This window comes from Colossoma macropomum, unplaced genomic scaffold (genome assembly GCF_904425465.1).
Source record: "Colossoma macropomum unplaced genomic scaffold, Colossoma_macropomum, whole genome shotgun sequence".
In the NCBI taxonomy this organism is placed as follows: Eukaryota; Metazoa; Chordata; class Actinopteri; order Characiformes; family Serrasalmidae; genus Colossoma; species Colossoma macropomum.
The window spans coordinates 21,724,318-21,741,031 of NW_023494787.1; the positions used below are offsets into that span (position 1 = coordinate 21,724,318).

At 40.4% G+C, this 16,714-nt stretch overlaps 1 protein-coding gene across 4 annotated transcripts in view; it reads left to right on the forward strand.

The window, feature by feature from the left end:
- The window catches only part of elmo1 (engulfment and cell motility 1 (ced-12 homolog, C. elegans)), a 103,134-nt gene extending 90,458 nt beyond the window's left edge, over positions 1-12,676 (forward strand). For all 4 annotated transcript variants that reach the window (XM_036566424.1, XM_036566425.1, XM_036566423.1 and 1 more), the window contains 4 exons: positions 6,344-6,451; positions 6,543-6,625; positions 10,130-10,207; positions 11,394-12,676. In XM_036566424.1, the coding sequence (XP_036422317.1) occupies positions 6,344-6,451; positions 6,543-6,625; positions 10,130-10,207; positions 11,394-11,594 (470 nt within the window). In that variant the 3' untranslated portion in view covers positions 11,595-12,676. The remainder of the gene's footprint in view (positions 1-6,343; positions 6,452-6,542; positions 6,626-10,129; positions 10,208-11,393) is intronic.
- Positions 12,677-16,714: the final 4,038 nt, after the last annotated feature.

The window sequence follows — 16,714 nt, forward strand, 5'->3', positions numbered from 1 at the left end:
TCACCAGCGGAACTCAGACTGACCACAGGGGCTGAGGCACATCCACTGATCTACTACAAAAGGACACGCTTCCCTCTCACATCTCTCAGAGCATTAATACGACTCTGCGTTTGCATGGCTGAGAGGACGGTGCCCTCGCAATAACAGCTCTATCCCTCTATCCCATGAATAGCTTTATGGTTGCTATTGTTAGTTTGGCAGGGAGGCTTTGCGGGTGTAAAAATAGCCGATGCGAGGCTGAGAGAGCGCAGGATGCTGGCTCGTGTTTTAAGTGAGAGCCGAGTGGTGGGAGTGCTGAGGCTTATGTGGAGCGGAGATGCTGAAAGTAATATCGGCTTTCACGCCGGCTTGCACGAGAGCAGAGCTGTCTGCTGGAGCTCAGAGGGGGGCTTTATCAGTTAGTCCAGATAATTTAATGCTTTTCACACGGCTGGATTAGATCACTATGAGGCTAGGCACCTTTCTGTCTGCTCTCTCACTCTTCATTTCACTCTCTCTTTCCTACTCATTTTCTCTCAGTTCCGGTTCTCCTACGCCCTTCTTATCATTCTGTAACGCTCTCATTCAGGGGCTCTTTCTTTCTTTTTCTTCTTTTTGAAACACTCTTAATACACTGGCACTGGCTGTACGCAGCAATGTCTGACTCTATCAAACTGTCACAGATACCAGGTTAACTCTTAAGCTGTAGTTATCTCCAGTGGTAGCAAAATCATGGTATAATTCGTTAATGATTTCTTGCTCCAAGCTCATTAAATCAAGAAATTCTCTTGAAAGTGTAGGTCTCTATTTTGTTTTTTTTTCTCCCAAATTTAATCATATCCAGGTCCACCCACTAGTTAGGACTCTGCTTTGAGTCATGTGAAGCCAGTCACAGCATCTTTGAAACTGCTGCTAACTCAACAGCATTGGACAGCTTAAACGCGCTTGGAGGAGAACACTAATCGCCAGTTCTGTTATGTCAGCTAACAAACGCCTGCACTGGCTAGCATAGCTCTGACTGAAGGGGCCATCCGGGGCCATTTTTCTTGTTGGATGATCAAAACAAACAGAAAAGTCAGGAGTGCAGACTTAAAGTTGTTGATACAGATTACAAATCTGGCAATTTTAAATGTAATTCATTGCTTAATTTGCTATGTAATTACATATGTAGTTACATGAAAACATTTGAATAATGTAGCTAGATGTAATTAAATAATAATTCTAATTTTAAGGGTTAAACAAGTCTGCAAAAGACATTTGTTTGTTTTTTATTTTATTTTTTGATTGTGTAATGTGAAGCAGTGGCCCAATAACACGATTTGTACATGCATCCATACACTTACCTTAATGTTAGGCTACAGTTTAGCATCAGAGCACAATATGTACATCCCATACTCATTCATTTTCCAATTATTTTAATCTCTTATGTAGTTACTGACTAATTTATAGTAGTTACTGAATGGCAAATCTTAAGGTTAATAATGGAATACTAAGCCTGCAGTTGAAGGGGTTCATTCTAAATAGACTTATTATTATGCATGTAGGGGTCACTGCAGTGCATCAGTGCAGGATCATTAAGCTCATATCAAATTTGTCCCCCACATGTCACAAGAGCCCTTGGCATTCTCAAAGTCTAAACATGCTGCTTCAGTTGGAAGCAAAAAATGCATCTGATGGACAGAATTCAGACGTTATCTCCACATAACCCCAGGCCAAGGACATGCTGTCTGTGCCTATCTAACCTTTTCAGCAGGGCAGGGTGAAACACCTGCTAACCCAGGCCTGTCACTGCTGCTAGTCTAGCTCTAGCCATGTCACATACTGATCTGTATTTCATTCTCTATTACTGTTAAATTATTATTCATGTCTCATGTATCACTGTAACCCAGGGAGACTCAGTTTACCAATTATGTCAGTGATTTAGTTTTCTATGGGTTATTTAGATGAAATACGACTAAACTAGAACACTACATAGCAAAAAAATGACACATTTGGTGTGTCCACCAGACTCGGTTTCTCACTGTATCAGAGACCAGTAGGACAATTTAAAATATGTATCATTCTCATGCAAACTGACACCTAATCGTAGCTGCAGGCTCATCAAGAATATAGATTTTATTCAGTGATATTTAAATCGAGTTTAATAATGTAATTGTAATAGTCCTGCTCTATTTCATTTTTATTGTTCACACATTTGCAGTAGATATCACAGTATAGTGGTATTTTGATGCACATTCCCAGTTCTTCCCCTTATTCTTGACTCACAAGCTGACCAACCATTCAGAAGAATGTGAAACTTTGCTCGCCACTGTCTTGAAGTCTTTTGATGCACTTCTATTTCTGGGATTGAGATGAGTAATATTTGTGTTGGTAACTCTCGTCTGAGTAATTTCATGGCAGAAGCAGGCATGTGCACCCACACATCACTTTGTGTTCACAGCCTTTTCTCTTTTTGTGCATTTATGCATTTAATAAATGTACTGAAGACTATGTTCACACACACAGCTCTTTATTTCGACAGTGTATTATAGCGTGTTCTACTGTTTGCTAGTGTCTTCTGATGTGTTATGTGTTCTAATATGTAGTACTGTTCGCTTGTGTGTGTGTGTGTGTGTGTGTGTGTGTGTGTGTGTGTGTTAAAAAGACACTTTATTTGTTAGCCCTTCTGCCTGGACTCGGGCTCAAGGCTGTATGCACTGTACATACTGATTCTTGTATCTCTCTCTTTCTCTCGCTCTCGCACAGTCTCTCTTACTCTCACCCTCTATGTCTATATAGTCACTCTCTCACACTCCCCTCTCTCTCCCTCTCTCTCTCTCTCCCTCTCTCTCTCTCTCTCTCTCTCTCTCTCCCCCTCCCCTCCCTGCTGTCTCTTTGCCAGTACTTGTACCTGAAGAGCTCCTCTTAAAATCACATCTGCCCATCAAATATTCATCGAGCTGCTCTTAAATGGAAATAACTTCTCTCCCTCCGTCTCTGTGCACCTCCTTCTCTGTATGAGCGTCTGTGTGTCCATTAGCAAAGAAATCTAACAAACCTTGCAACTAGAGCCCCTGCAGGGGAACTTTCTTTTGAAGCCTTGTTTCATTGTGTGCTTACACCTTAAACTAATCAGCACGGCAGATATTTTCTGACATCTTGTGTGCGCACACAGATGGTTGGCGGTTCCACTCTCTTGCCACTCTCTCTCGTTCACTTTGTGTTTGTAGATAAACGAGCTTCAGTCGGCTGCGTTTGTGTTGTTAGGAGGTCTGACGCTATGGAGAAAGCGAGAGAGTAATGAGCAGGCTGTTTTGCATGAAATCCTCCTTGCACCGTGCCGTGGGAGCGAGCAAACGAGCTACGGAGCGCCATTCCACTCGACTCCGCTTAGACCCAGGTGCTGGCACCGTGCCAAGCTCCTGTTCCCAGCAATTAGCTTTTGGATGGAGCCGCCAGGGCAAGTGCCAGCCATCAGCCTCTAGCCTGTGCACGAGTAGCAGCAGCAGCGCCAGCTCGTGCCAGACTTCTGCAGAGTGCAGGGGGTTCCAGGCAGGGGGGTTACGGAGCCTCTGTGCCAGTCACAGCGTTACCCAGTCAGTAGGCTAGTGATGCACCTGCTGCTTAACCACAAGTCCTACCCCTACACATAGGTGATACGGAACGTTCACACAGAAGCTGCAGCATGTTTGGTAATGCAGTAGGAAATAGATTGGGCCTTATTCTGTTGTCCATTTGACACTATTTGGCCCAATGATTCTTAAAAAGGCCAGCTTAGTTCCTTCACTGTTGGACAAGGAGGCTGTGTAACAAATAACAAATCTTTAAGATAACAATTATTATAAATTGTCGCTGTACTAAGCAAACCTCACAAGCAAATATCAGAAATGTCAACTTTATACCATTTAAGTCAAGTCAAGTCAAATTTATTTATATAGTGCCTTTTACAACAGATGTTGTCACAAAGCAGCTTTACAGAGAATCCGGGTCCATGCCCCCAGTGGGCAAGCCTTGGCGACAGTGGCAAGGCAAAACTCCCTCAACAGGAGGAAGAAACCTCGAGAGGAACCAGACTCAAAAGGGGGACCCATCCTCCTCTGGTTGACACCGGATAACAGCACAGACGCAAAACAGCATAATCATGTCATGTCAGACCCTCTTAGGATGGGCAGCCACTCAGCTCAGGGAAAGGGGGGGATAAGGGGGACAGATAGTTAGTTCAGCACCAACATTCCCAGATTACCGTAGATACCGGACAGATCTACGCCTTATTCTAACAGGAAAACAAATTAACCAAAGGCTCGACTAAACAGGTACGTTTTTAGCCTAGACTTAAAGATACAGGCTGTGTCTGAGTCCCGAACACTGACTGGTAGGTTATTCCAAAGCTGGGGGGCGTTGTATGAAAAGGCTCTTCCCCCTGACGTAACTTTATTTATTCTGGGTACTAATAATGAGCAGCACCTTGTGATTTAAGTGGGCTTGTCGGTTGATATTAGGAAATAAGGTCACTGAGGTACTGAGGAGCAAGGCCATTCAAAGCTTTATATGTCAGTAGAAGAATTTTGTACTCAATGCGGAATTTAACTGGCAACCAATGTACGGTACACAAAATTGGGCTAATGTGGTCAAATTTCCTGGTTTTGGTGAGAACTCTGGCTGCAGCATTCTGGACTAACTGAAGCTTACGGTTTTGGCTGGAACAACCAGAAAGCAGAGCATTACAGTAATCTAAACTGGATGTGATAAAGGCGTGAACTAACATTTCTGCATCCTGTAGTGACAGTGCATTTCTTAATTTAGCGATGTTATGCAGGTGGAGGAAAGCTATTCTGGTAATATTGGTAATATGCTCATCAAAGGCCAGAGTTAGCGTAGGCAGATTATCCATAGCAGCTTTTGGACCAAGAAGAAGAACTTCTGTTTTGTCTGAGTTTAGTAAGAGGAAGTTACTTGACATCCAGTCTTTGTCTTTTACACAGTCCTCTATCTTATTAAGTTCAATTTTGTCCTCTGGTTTAGCTGAAATATACAATTGTGTACTAGTTTTTCAAGCCTGTCTAATAGAATGGAATGGTCTATTGTGTCAAAAGCTGCACTAAGATCGAGTAAAACCAGTAAGGATATGTTTCCTTTGTCAGCGGATAATAAAAGATAATTTACAATTTTCACTAACGCTGTTTCAGTACTATGGTGAGGCCTGAAGCCAGACTGAAATTTTTCATATATATTACTTCTATACAGATGGGAACATAATTGTTTTGCCACGGCTTTCTCTAAAATTTTTGATAAAAAGGGAAGATTTGAAATAGATCTATAGTTTGATAACTCAGAGGGGTCAAGACTAGGTTTCTTTATTAGGGGTTTAATTACACCTAATTTGAGAGATTTTGGAACATAGCCAAGGCTGAGAGAAGATTTATACCATTTATATTTCCCAACCTTAAACAGGTTGGGCTGGGCAGGCAGGGCCACCTGGCATGATGGAGAAAATGCTGAAGGACTGGTAGACATGGGGTTTATTTCAAAAGATTTTAAGGTAGAATTTGGATCATATTTGCTTCCTTGCATCCTTTTTTTATAAAATTCAGAATCTATGTTCAAGTGTAAAGATGCGCCAAATTCAGATCCGAAGTCCAGCACAGCTCCGATCTTTCATATAGCAATGTGATATAGCAGTGTGTGACAGAGACAAGCTGGTTTGTGCCTGAAACGCAGCATCTGGCTCTACTCTTCTGCAGTCCAAATTAGTCACAATAGGCTTTAATTACAAAAGTCCATAAAGAAACAATTTTTTTCTTCAAGCTGAAATATTAGTTTGGGTGGCTTTATTGAACTGTGACATTAAAAAGACATGAAACTTAAACAATCAACTTCCTGTAGCATTCTTCCTATAATCAACTGTAGATCTACTTGAGCTTTTTATAGATTTCACAGTCTAAATAGATTTGATGTTGTTTTAGTGAGCTATTAACTCTTCCTATATGTTTCTATTGAAATATATGCTAATTATTCTTTGGTTCGGTGTGAACTGAGTGCTTCAGTACACATTTTTAAAGGGTGCATATGGTTGCTAAGAGTCATGACAGCATGTACACATGACAACACTGTTAGCTTTGAAGGGTCTACCATCCAGCCTAAAAAACGTGATTTTACTAAATTAAGTACATAAGTATGACGTTTTCACAGTGTAAAGAGCAGCTGGCATTTTCAAATGGTGTAAAAAAACATGCAAATTGAAAGAAAATGGTATTAGATTTTCTTATGACAGCAACAAAATGAGAAATTGTTTGCTTATTGACATGTCAAAATAGACACACCTATGCCACCAAACTATTGAGTAGATCAGTTGGATTGACACTCTGTTTTTCTGTTCTTCTTACAGATAAGTTCTGGTACTGTCGTTTATCGCCCAATCATAAAGTGCTGCACTATGGGGACTTGGAGGAGAGCCCTCAGGGAGAGGTGCCTCACGACTCTCTGCAGGACAAATGTAAGTGTAACTGACGGCATCAGTGTAGCTCAGTGAAAACTTCTGATAGCTGAGACAGACCCGGCTCAATGTTCCTTTCTCCTCTTGGCAGTGCCCGTGGCTGACATCAAAGCTGTCGTCACTGGCAAGGACTGTCCGCACATGAAAGAGAAAGGAGCCCTGAAGCAGAACAAGGTGAGTGAGTGAGTGTGTGGTGTGTGTATGTGTGTGTATGTATGGGGATGTGTGAATGGGTGTGTTTGTGTGTATGTTAGGGAGAGACTTGGGTGGATTTATCAGTATTTGTCCCTGGATTAGCTGTGTATCCTCTGGCTGTCTGTGCTTGTATGACTCATAAACATCAGCTCATATCACCTCCAGTGTCACCTTTCTTGTTCTCTGCTAAACAAAGCCAAGTTCAGTGTCAGCAGTATAACAAATGACTTTGGTCAGATTAAGTGAAAGATATATTAAAGGGCTCATATCCAAATTGTTTACTTGCTTTTCTTGAAACCACAGACAATGTAGTATGTCAATCTAGCTAAATTATGTCACAATATGCTTTTCTGAGCATTTTGTGGGTTTCCTCAGTACTTAAAGAACACTGTACAACTATGTTTCATTACAAAGAGCATAGTTAGTCCTGTTTTATTGGTTTAATGCAGTGCATGCTATTTTGAACAAAAGCACTGTAGAGATTTTAAGTTTTCTATGTGGCACTACTGGCTTTTTTGTCTGTTTTAATGAGACAAAAACCATATCGCCCACCTCTAGCCAAATTCAACACAGTTTACATCTTTTTATTGCACTCTCAATAAAAATACAATACACTCTGTTTAATCTTATGCATGCATGTTCATTAGTAAGGACAAGAGTTAACAATAGAAGCTGCATCCTTAATAAGAAAGAAGCCAAATATAATCAAAAAGAGTTATTTGGAGCAATGACATATATATCCCTATAGAACTTTTCAGTAAATGATTGGGGGTCCACGATTGTGTGTTTTTATGTACCAAAAAAACCATAATTAATTTTATCTGACAATTTTCCAACTCTTAGAATTAAACAGGCTGTTTTTTACTGTGCTTGTAAGACTGATATATGTAAATGACCTCTGTTCTGTATTGTCCCTCATTTAAAAAGTAATCTGGGCTGGAACACTCTTTACAACTTTAGCATAACTGGGCAGAGCTAAACTGCTGTAGGCTGAATAGGCAGGTATATGTAAATACAAAAACAATGAATTCATAATGGGCTGTTTTTACAGCCTAATTTCCATCTATAGACTGTATAGACTTGTGAGTGAGTAGTATGTTTTGAAATTTTATCAGTGTTTATATACTACAAGTCTTTCAAAAAGCTGAGGAAAATGATATGGACCCTTTTAAAGAAACATTTTATAAATGAGAGTCACAGTTTAAAGAACATCCATAGAATCTAAGTTCTGTACTAATTAAAGTTCTTTCCAATAACTGTACATCCAAGTAAGCCAAGTAACGTTTGGGAATCTTCATTTTTTAAGAGTGTAAATGGTACTTAGCCTGTGCATGTCCAGCATAATTATAGTACATTAAAAAAATGCAAGAAGATAGTACTAGCAAGTTATCAGTGCAGTCTAGCCAGGTTGACTAATAAGAGACACTGCCAGGCATGAGGTATTTTTACAGTGGAGTGCTGATTTTTTTACGTATGACTGAAAAAAATGCCTTTCCGAACTGTTTAAACTGTTTACAGGCTGGGACGTGTCAATGAGTTTATTTCTTCATGTCTTCCTTATTCTAGAGACATACATTCGAAGAGTTTGGTGGCAGGTATAAAACAAATTACTTGGGCCAGACAAAGTGAAAGTTTCCTCACACTTTCAGCAGAGCTCTGAGAGTCTGAGAGCATTTCAGTCATGCCTTTTAGATTTCACAGACAAATCATAATGTATATAATTCTTGTTTAAACTAGAGATATTCTCATAAAGCTGCTGTGAACACTGTTTACTTGGATGAACTCAGCTGCCCAGAGGCCCCCCGAGCCTGCCATGCGCACACGGCTGCTGACTGATAGAGGCTGATAAATTTAGCAGGAAAGACAAAGGAGCGTCACGCCTCTGTCTCAGCCAGCTTTATAGCTCTGTCGATAAGCATGCAGTAGAAGAATTGCTGAGGGGTTCAGGGAGAGCCCCAGACTGACCGCTGCCTCTGGGCAGCAAGAGAGGAGCCACACAAACCCTATAGCCATAATTCTTTCTGAAGAATAAGCAGAGACACTGTCTGTGGCAGTAGCTGGAGACCACATTATGAATCAAGGCCACAATCTCAAATCACATTTGTGGGCATCACTGACAGAATGGAAACCCACAACAGCAGGATTTCATGAATGCAGTCACAAATTGTGCGTATATGAAAAGGAGCACAAACCAAACTTTACATGATCACCTTGCTTTTTTTTCTTCAAGAAGTGCCACACTGGGGCTCCCAAGTGGCGCAACCGTCTAAGCGTTGGCTCTATCATCAAGAGATCGCAAGTTTGATCCCTGGTGATGCTACAGCCATCCATGGCCGGGAGTCCAAGAGAGCACAGTTGGCCTCGCTCTCTCTGGGTGGGTAGGATGGCCCCCCCCTCCTCCCATCACTCAACGCGATGCTAGTCAGCGCAGGCGTCTGTTAGCTGACATAACAGAACTGGCGGCTGACGCTTTCCTCCGAGCGCGTTCGGCTGTCCAGTGACGCTGCGTGAGCGGCAGTTCGAAAAGATGTGGTTGCTGGCTTCACAGGTCTCGGAGGAAGCCTGTGCTAGCCTTCGCCCTCCTAGCACTGGTAGTATCATGTGACTGGGGGAGTCCTAACTAGTGGGTGGAATTGGAGAGGAATAAATTGGGGAACAGTCAAAAAAAAAAAAGTACCACATTTCCACTGAGTGTGCATACTTTATTGAATACTATTACAATAAAGTCTAGCTTTCTCAAATGGATATGTTTGAATCACCACCTTCAGAGCAATGCACTGAATGTATTTTTACACCACTACTGTACACAATAATACTGCTTACAGGAGAATTGTCCTGCACAGTTATCAGTGACTGTTTAGCATTTGTAACGGTCTAGCATGTGACTACTGAGAGCTCTCCGATACACTCATGTTTCCTTGGGCTTTGATTCCCTGCTTACCACTGGGAACAGAGGCAAATTGGTTGAAACAGGCACAACACTTTGAAGGTACTTCTGGAGAAATAAAGTGTTTTTTTAAGCGTGTTCTGCAACTAAAGCCCACTTAAAATCTTGGTACCCCGTGGGGGAGGACTCTTGTAAGGATTTGCAACGCATAAATTTTTCAGTTTTGTAAAGGCTGGTTTGTCCGACATGCTGACAGTTTTGTATCCAGAAATGTTTGCCTGTGGTGCTAAGTGGATCCCCCTGATAGCTATCGTAAAAACTTTTGCTTGTACTTTGTCAGGAGCTGAGCCACAGTGCTGAAGCGTCTTGTTACAGTAAAGCGGCGAAACGCTCCCTTTGCCGATTGTCCTAGTGCTGTCCCCTGGTGCCCAGCAGGAGATGCAGCGCACACACACACACGACAGATTAGCCATCTGTTGTAGTAATATGTGCTGAGGAGACGTGTGAAAGGCGCGCAGTAGGAGGCACGCAAACACAGCAGCCCCATTAGCATCTGACTGATTTTCTCTCTTTCTCTCCCTCTCGTTCCCTAACAGGAAGTGCTGGAGTTGGCCTTCTCTATCCTCTATGAGTCTGACGAGTATTTAAACTTCATTGCTCCTGACAAACATGAGGTGAAATAACCACACAAACATCACAGCAGGAGAACGAGCACAATTTCAGCCACTCCATATTTTATCTACTTCATATCTTACAAACATATCTCTGCACAAACACAGTCATTGGTTAAAATATTCTTAATGGTTTAGAGAAAGCATATACACTCACTGGATACAGCAATAGACACACTTACCTTGTATCTGCACTCATTATCCATTTTATCAGGTACACTTACTGCAGGGGTGTCAAACTCAGACACTAAAAGGGCCATATTAAAAATCTCAACAAATCTGTGGGCCAGCTGTGTTTTTTACTTAACATTTTGCCGTGACCCAAACTGGCCATTGTTTATTCAAATTATGCCAAAACTGCAATAGCAAAATATAGTCACTGGATACTTTGAATACTATTCACAAATAATTTTAATAAAAATAAGTTGTTTTATATAAAACAAAAGTCTACATTAGCTACAGATAATTAATCAATTAAGCACCTACTAGAGTAAAGTGAGGAGGGGAAGGGGCTTGTTATGTACAGACCCACAGTCAAATGACTGGGCTTTTTATAAATCAAGTATAAATTCTTGGGGGTGTGATATTTGGAAAGGTTCTGTTGAAAAAGTCCTGTTAAACACGCAGTATATAAATAGAGCTCTTTAGAATCATTTTGAGGATTTTAAACATATACAACATTTTTAATAAAAATGGAATTGAATCTTGACCACAAAATTAAAAATCATATCGAACCTGAACATATGTGCATCATAATGCCCATAGTGCACATGAATATAAACTGCAAACATCAGCACATTAACACTGACATATGAACACAAGATATTACATCAGGGTCACTGCAGTGCTGAAAATGAACCACCACCCAAATAATACCTGCTCTGTGGTGGTCCTGTGGGACATTGATTAACAGGATAAAGAAAGTCTTAACACATTATGCAGAGAAACAAATGAACTTTAATCTGTAATTGTAGAACTACAAAGTGGACCTGATAAAATAGATGGTGAGTTATGGTGTGTAGATATGGACAGTGAGTGAAAAGATGATGAGCGGCCAGTGAGTGTGTATGTTTAGTTTTCAGTCACGGTTTGCAAGTTTAAATGTTTACTTGAGGGACACTGTAAAGCTTAAAATACCATGATGTAACAGTATTTTATTGATATGTCTGTGCATGCGGCTCTTTTTCAGTACTGTATGTGGACAGATGGCCTGAATGCTCTGTTGGGGAAGGAGATGACCAGCGAATTCACCCGCTCGGACTTGGACACTCTTCTGAACATGGAGATGAAGCTCCGCCTCCTGGATCTGGAGAACATCCAGATCCCCGAGGCTCCGCCCCCTATCCCCAAAGAACCCAGTAATTATGACTTTGTCTACGACTGCAACTAACCCCTCCACTGGACCAAGTGATTTTTTTTTTTCTTAAATGAAAACTGGAAGAAAAACAAAAAACTTGTAGAAAACTGTCAAAGAAAAAGTACAAAAAAAAGGATATTTTTTTTCTTTCCTTTCGCTATACTTGCTAAACTTCTTTTTTTAAAAAATGCGTCTGGTCACAGTGAGTTTGCTGGACTTCGGCTCTTGTTGCCACTGACCCATCCCGTCTGGTTGGAGAGACCCAGGTCCTCAGGTCCAAAAACCTCCACTGCACAAAAACCTCCTGCTGTCAGCTAGCCAACACCCTCTTACTTCACACATCATGCACCTGCACCTCATACACATGCGCTCGCTGTGTTAATGCTCGGTCCATCCCAAAGCTTTCAGTTGTTATTCCCATCCTTCCAGGCTGTTTAAGGTGAGAGCCTTTCCTGCTGAGCGTGTGCTGAGCCTGGGGACTTTGGCTTTTAGCACTTAGCGCAGCATTACGACTCTGACTCACACAGGCGGCAGCTAACGGCACAGAAAAAACAAAAACGGCAGGCCAGTGTAGTCCAAGTACATCTCCACCACTGTCTCCAAGCGTCTAGTTCATGCTACACAAACTGTAGACTGTTAACTGAATGGGGCAGCATCAGTATCGTGAAGGAGGCAGCCTCCTGTGTCTTATATTAGCCCTGCTTTAAATGGGTACACCCACACTGACCTACCTGGTCAGTGCAACTATACCACACAAGCTTGCAAATACAGCCCTCCCTTCACCTTGATACCCACCAGACTTGTGGTAGACTGCTGTAACATTCCAAAGCAATATTGAGCTTCTGTTTTTGTAAGATGGTGTAAACATTAGTGATATTTGTGCTGCCAAGTAGTCAGTATTAGACGATTTTTGTGTGTCAGTTAAGGGATCTTGTTTTTTTGTTTTGCTTTGTTTTGTTTTTTTCAGGACCATCAGAAACATTTGATCATTTATGTTATTTAAGTTAAATGATATATCCTGTCATTGTTATATCTACTATGGTTTATTTTTTATCCCATCAGATGTTTGTTATAAGAGCCCATGCTGTTTACATTAAAGATCGATTCCAATTCAACCCTCTGGCTGCATTTCTCTCAGGATAATAGTTCACAAATTCCAGTCATTCTTTGTGATTGCTTGTTGGTCCAATAGTCACATTAATGTGTCATTATGTCATTTAGGTGCGTTTCCCCACTCCAGCCAGTTGCTGTGCTTGGTTTTAAGTGCCTAGCTCAGGGGCACAGAGAGTGCAGCAGGATACTGTCAGCTGGAATCGAACCCATTACCCGTTTGGCTCATGGTTCAGTGCTCATGGATCAGTCAACCCTAGACTACTGGCATACATATGAATATGGGTTGGTAAAGTGGTTAATTCAAGAAAGCATTCTAATGGCATATGTGCTTGAGTATGGAAGTCAGGGAAAAGGGGTGAACTGTACAGTTGAAGCTTTGCTACTGGATTTTCCAATCACACGCCTGGCTGTCTGGGGAGGGTTTACTTTACAGAGATGACAGCAGTCCCTCATTGGGCCCAAAGTCCCTCCTGTGCAGTGCAGTTTGCAGAGGCCCACCCAGCTCTTGATCAAAAATTGTTTTAATAAAGGAGCATGTATTCCTTTTTATTTGCAGTATGTTAAGATATTAATGTTTTACCAGGGCTATTTTGAGGAAAACAACTTTGCTCTTGAAGTAATTGTGAGAATGACTAAAAAAGTAAACTGTAAAAAAAACAAAAATCCCTTAGCAGCTGTTACTGCTGAACATACATTGTTTGCCCAGTCTAAATATCTGAACTCTGAAACTTTACTCTGGTCTCAATGAACTTCAGGTCTATGTTCTGTGACATTCAAGTTAAATGAAGTTTGCTTCCACTTAAATATGTTCTTTGTTTAAAAAAATATAATTTTGTCAGTATAATTTAATAGTTTTTTGGAGCTCTTTCCATTTTGCTTATGTAGTCACATGAGTTTCATTATGAATTTTGGGTAATTCCAAAAGCAAAGTCTATCAAAAGCGGCCTCTCAAAGTTTATATGAAAAAACAGTCTCCATTATCCCTCTTACAGCCCACATCAGTGAAAGAGTTAGATAGCTTTACGGTCCTGTGGACTTGCTCAGTAAACCGCATGTAAAGTTTGCATTTCTGCAAGTCTGCAGAAGACCAGAGATTTAGACTGGGCAGTTGAAGTGGATTACGCCTATTCTCTGTGTCCCCCTGTTACACTATGACTCTATTAGCTCCTCGTTAGCAGTGGCTGGGGGCCTACTGCACTGCTTCAGGAGCTTAGTAGACTCAGAAAGCCGCAGGGAAGAGCATGACCCCCTCCCACTACACTCACAGTGGCCTGAGCCAGAGAACTGGACCTTAGTCTCTCCAAAATAACATTAGTGTCAAATGATGTAAGCTTACAGGAACAATTTAGTGCTGTCCAGAAAAAAAAAAAAAATCTACATCATTTGAGCGCAGCAGCTGCCCTTTACATTGTGTGAAAATGTCATGATGATTGGACCAATAGAAATGCTTCAAATCACTTAGAAAACTCTTTGCATTAACTTAACATTTTGCCTTCTCTTGTAAAGTTACTCTTCTTCTTCTTCTTATTATTATTATTATTATTATTATACTTAAAAAAAAAAACAGCAATGACTTACATGAATGGACTACAGTGAGCTTGTATTATATTCTCCCTTAATTCACATGTTTGTCTTTCAGTCAATGTCATTCTCAAAAGTCAAATGTGATCCAGCATTACAAACAGAATTTTAACACAGCCGGATAAATTCAAGAAGACAGCCTGAAATATTTTTTGTCACTTCTCAATTGTCAGTCATCTGTAATCCGTTTGAGTGCCGGGAGGAGGTTCAGTTTAGGATTTAGTTTCAACGGAGGTGAGACCAATTATTCATTAGAGCTGTAGACAGATTTAGTGGAAGAAAGCCCTGAATGAATAATTCACAGCACTTGCGTCCCCCCTGAGCCTCTCCCCCCGCTGCACACCCCCCCAAAAGGGCTGCAACAGAAGGCCTGAGCCTCCAGGGGGCCAAAATGGAACAATAGTAAAAACAACTGAACAACATGCTTACACAGATGAAGATAGTTAGCAGGGCTGGGCAATATATCATCTCTACTGGTCATACACTATTGTTACATTGACACGTTGTTACATTGCCGTTCTGTTTTAGCTATATTACAAGCAATATATTTGATAGATAATAAGCATTATATCCATGGTATTGTTGTAAATCTTTGTGCCATGGAAAAGAGCCTGGAGACTGTATGCAGTGAAGTTCTCATATCAGCATGCAATGCCCATATTCTGTATTCTGTATTCGAACAGTGCTCTGTTATCTGCATTCTCAGTTTGCAGAGATCTTCCTCAGTCATCATGCAACATCTTGGTCTGTAAGCCCCCGATCTGTTTAGATCTGCACCATTATATACATTGCAGCATAAACTGGCACACCTGTGTCCATAACCTTTGGTGACAGGGGATCTAAAAATAACAGGAACTGTCCCTGCAAAGACCTTGAGTGTATTCTGAATCTAAAAGAGTGTGCTGCATGCACCTAAAAAATACAAACTCTTCAGGATATTGTACTGGAAACTTGGACTCAGAATAAAGAAAGACAAACCAAAAAATTCCTAGTATAACACGCATGAAATAACATGGTCCCTGTTTCAGCTTTTAAATTCTATTTTGTGCACTACATACAGAATCAGACAGTTTACTACAATGTATGTCTTTTACTGAGTGCTTTAGATAGTTTTAAAAAATCAGCTTAAATGTAAAAACAATGACATAAATGGTATGTCTATAAGATCTTTCAGCATACAGTAACCAGCGTTGGGCAAAATACTTTAAAAAGGTGGTGATGTCTGAATACTTGTTTCAGTGCGTTCAGTAACATATTCCATTACATTACGTACTTACTTTTGAACTTAATTCACTCTATTCATCACTGTTGGCAGTTTTCTTCATGTAATTGTTCTGTTAATAGGTTTCATTAAACATTTGCTTATTGTTTAAATCACGTTCTGAAAATTCTTAACTTTTTTTTCTCTGCCTACTACAGTCCACTGCTGTCCCCACAATCCCACAATTGCTGTACAACACCAATACTTGCAAACATCACTACAGATGAGATTATTCATTTGATCATTACTCAGCAGACCTCAATAACAAGGAGATGAATAACTGGGATCATTACCTTAATTTATCAGTCTACTCAGGCTTTAGTAGGACCTTCAGTGTTTGTAAAGAAGTCGTTAATTGAGAGCCTCTAGAATTTGTCTAGCATGTTTGCTACATGCCATGTTTCGTTTGTATGTTTTATTTAGTGGGTAAGTGTTCAAAAGTACTCTTCCAAAAATATAAAAAGTAACTGTATTCTGAACACTGCTGTTACAGAATGTAACTTAGACTGAATACGGAAACTTTGTTTCTGCATTCTGAACATGTACAATACTTATATTCTGTTACATCCCAACCCTGAGAGTAACAATATAAAGGAAGCATGAGCAATTAACTTTATCAATGCAAACTTAAATTTAAATTAAATTTAAATACATTTTAAATTGGGAAAATATCGTCAGGCCCTAATAGCTAGCTGCCATTAGTAAACTTTACTATTGATCAAAAGAGACAGTAATGTAGACGAAAGCCTGTCCAATGTTGAGAGCATCTCTCAAAATGATCAATACGTTTTACATTTCTTGTCTTTGTGGCTTTTGTGGTGCTGCTCATAAAAATCTGGTAGTTGGCTTTGTAGCCACATTTACTGCATTGTTTCAATTTGGTGGTTGTGTTTATGTGACTATTAATTTATACAGTTTTATTTTGATATGTGTTTATGTTAAATGGATGACTGTTTAAGTTCTCTCTCCATACAATGTTTCTCCTCTTACACAGATATTCAGAATCACGTTTTTATAATGATAATTATCATTATTATTATTTAATCTCGGTGTGTGAGTTCAGGCTGGCGTAGCTTCCATTATTACTGATGACACGGACTAAACTTCTCATATACAAGTCTACCTCCTGCCTCAGGCTCAGCCATTGGCTGTGGGGTTCTAATCAATCTTTATTGATCTTGTGCTACAAACAGTGCAG